Below are 3162 nucleotides of genomic sequence, written 5' to 3' on the forward strand. Positions count from 1 at the left end.
GTTGCCTGAATTCACACTTTCGGCCTCTGAAACGGCCAGGAAATAATTTCTGTTCTTTAAAGCCACTTGTGGTATTTCTGTTACAGTAGCTCTAGGAAACTCCACAAACATACACGCGTGCACGTAGCCCCGACCCCAGGGCCAAGCCCAAAGCCCCGGTTCTTACCTCGGAAGGATGACACCAGAGGCTTGACAAAGGTTGGAGATGCACTGTGCTCCTCTGTAGGTAAGCATTTTCCACAGTAGGGGCAGAATTTGAATGTTGATTCGATACTTTTGCCACACTCTGGACAGAAGGTGATCATGCTGTAAAACAGAAGTGGTGGGGAGGGAACAGGAAGCTGAAAGAAAACTTAATCCTCAGCCAACTGGCAGAGGGCCCTGGTGGCATCCAAGTTCTTTATATTACGAGGCTGCAAGGGAATGGAGAGCTATTATACCTGATGGGTTCCGTAAGAGGGGTTCTGGGTGGCGTGAATGGTTAAGTGCTCAACTCCTAATCAGAAGACTGGCAGCTCAAACCCAGCCCAGAGGTGCTTCTTAAGAAAGACCTGGTGATATGCTTCCATAAAGAAGACAGCAGAAAAACCCCACTGAGTTCTGTCTACTTTCTAACACATGGGTTGACTCCACAGCAGTGGGTTTGGTTTGGTTTCTTGCCTACCTATCTAAAGATAGGAGCTCTGGTGGCATAGTGGTTAAAGTGTTCGACTGTTGACTGAAAGGTTAAGGGTTCAAACCCACCAGCCACTCCATGGGAGAATGATGAGGCTGTCTGCTCTTGTAAATATTACAGCCTCAGAAACCCTGTGGGGTAGTTCTATTCTGTCCTATAGGGTCACTATCAGTTGGAATTGATTTGATGCAGTGGGTTTCGTCTTTCAGCTTATCTAAAGCAGCTTTCTCTTCACAAGTTGCATTATTAAAGCGCCCCACTGGGAGTCTCTAGGTGGCACACACAGTTAAGCACGTTACCAGTCAAAGGGCAGGCAGTCTGAACCCACCCAGAGGGGCCTCAGAAGACAGGCCTGGTGACCTGATTCTGAAAGGTCCCAGCCTTGAGAACATGCTACGGAGCAGCTGTACTCTGCACATGCAGGGCACCATGATTGGAACCGACTCTGCGGCCACTAAGAATAACAAACATTCCCTGTGGAACTGGCCGGTTCAATAATTCCTACCTACTGCCTTGTGGCACAGTGGTTAAGTGTTCAGCTCCTAACGCATAGGTTGGTGGTTCAAACCCACCAGCAGCTCTGCTGGAGAAAGATATGGCATTCTGCTCTCATAAATATCACAGCCTTGGAAACCCCATGGGGCAGTTCTACTCTGTCCTACAGCATTGCTGAGAGTTGGAATTGACTTGATGGCTTGGGTTTATGGGTTTACTCAGGGTCTTCAACTGTCCTTGTGACATTCATTTCCTAAACTGTGTGATAGGTATGGGAGGGACAATCATGCTTATCAAATACCTATACACTTCCCTATACTCCTAGCCTCCCTTGCACCTAAATTGGGGCTACATGCTATGGACTGAATTGTGTGCCCCAAAATATGTATTGGAATCCTAATTTCTACACCTAGGGATGCAATCCTATTTGAAAACAAGGATTTCTGTGTTGTTAATAAGATCCTATCAGTGGAGGGAAGGAGTCCTGGTGGTGCACTTGTTAAGTGTTCAGCTGCTAACTGAAAGGTCAGTGGCCTGAGTCCACCCAGTGGCTCTGCGGGAGAAAGACCTGGTGACCTCTCCTGTGAAGATTACAACCGCAAAAACCCTATGGGGCAGTTCTACTGTCACAGGGGGTCGCTGTCAGTTGGAATTACCCCGCATACTATCTGTGCAGGGTGTGTCTAACCCTCATCACTGCTGAGAGACGTAAGGAATAGGACAGACATGGGGAAAATGGATGCCATCAGAAGATGCGGCAGCAGATGTAACCACAAGCCCGGGAACTCAAGGACTGCTAGCTATTATGAGCCCTTGGGCAGTAGGGCGCTTGGCTGCGAACTGAAAGGTTGGTGGCTTGAACCTATCAGTGGCTCCGTGGGAGAAAGATCTGGCGATCTGCTCCCATAAAGAGTCCAGCCCAGGAAACCCTTTGGGGCAGCTCTACTCTGCCTCATGGGGTCACTGTGAGTAGGAATCGACTCAAGGACACACAATGACAAGAGAAGCTGAAACAGACAAGGAGCACGCTCCCCCAAAGCCACGTGCTGAGACTGGATGCCTCGCCTTCTGAATTCTGAGAAAACCAGGGTTACCCCTGAAAGCCTCCTTCCCACCCCCCAGTGGACTTCCTGTGACAGCAGCACTCAGACGACTAAGGCTTACACGTGACGAGTTCTGGCCAATGCGCTCTGAGCAGAAGGCACTGCCCTGCAAAGCAGTTCAAAGCTGGGGAAGCCTCTGTCTATGCTTTTTCTGCAGGGATGACCCTGGAGGCAGGGTCCGGTTACCCAACAAGCAAGGTAAGCACGGGCTTATCATGCTTTCTTACTGATCTGTGGTGAACCATCTTATACTTTTTTCACCACATCAAAGATTCTGCTTCTAGGTGTAGCTGGCATCTATCTGTCAACCCCATAGCACCTTCCTACAGAATCAAAGGTCTTTGCAAATTTACAATCCCTGACAAGAATGGAGTACCCAGTAAGCAAGCAAGATAAGCCCGGGCTTACTTGTGCTTACTTACTAATCTGTGGCGAAAAGTTTCACACCTCATGTTTACTTTGCTTACTGGGTAATCTGCCCCTGCCCTGAGGCCACATATTCTAATAGTGTAGCTACAAGATATAGGGCAGCTGACTGGCCCAAGAAGCTCTGGTGGTGTAGTGTCTAAAGCATTTGACTGTTAACCAGAAGGCTGGCGGTTCAAATCCACCAGCCGCTCCACAGCAGAATGAATGGGCAATCTACTTCTGTAAAGATTTACTGCCTCGGAAACCTAAAGGGGGTCACTATGAGTCAAAATCAACTTGATGGCAGAGTTTGGTTTTTGGTTTTGCCTGTGCAACAGGAATCTCAAAACCGACGGATGACCTTATAGTGCATTACGCCATCAAGATTTCAGGGCCCAGGCTCGTCTATCCCGGTTAACCGAATGAGGCAACGCAGGGTCACAACATCATTCTTAAGCCCCGAGTATCTATACTTCCTAA

The 3162-nt window shown here is 48.6% G+C and overlaps 1 protein-coding gene across 1 annotated transcript in view; it reads right to left on the reverse strand.

Moving 5' to 3' along the window:
- The window catches only part of VRK3 (VRK serine/threonine kinase 3), a 42218-nt gene extending 41913 nt beyond the window's left edge, over positions 1 to 305 (reverse strand). Inside the window, exon 1 of the mRNA XM_042781270.1 lies at positions 167 to 305. Within this exon, the coding sequence (XP_042637204.1) occupies positions 167 to 305 (139 nt within the window). The remainder of the gene's footprint in view (positions 1 to 166) is intronic.
- Between the last annotated feature and the right edge of the window lie 2857 nt (positions 306 to 3162).

Source organism: Orycteropus afer, unplaced genomic scaffold, assembly GCF_000298275.1.
Source record: "Orycteropus afer afer isolate SDZICR_OR568_19922 unplaced genomic scaffold, OryAfe1.0 scaffold00099, whole genome shotgun sequence".
In the NCBI taxonomy this organism is placed as follows: domain Eukaryota; kingdom Metazoa; phylum Chordata; class Mammalia; order Tubulidentata; family Orycteropodidae; genus Orycteropus; species Orycteropus afer.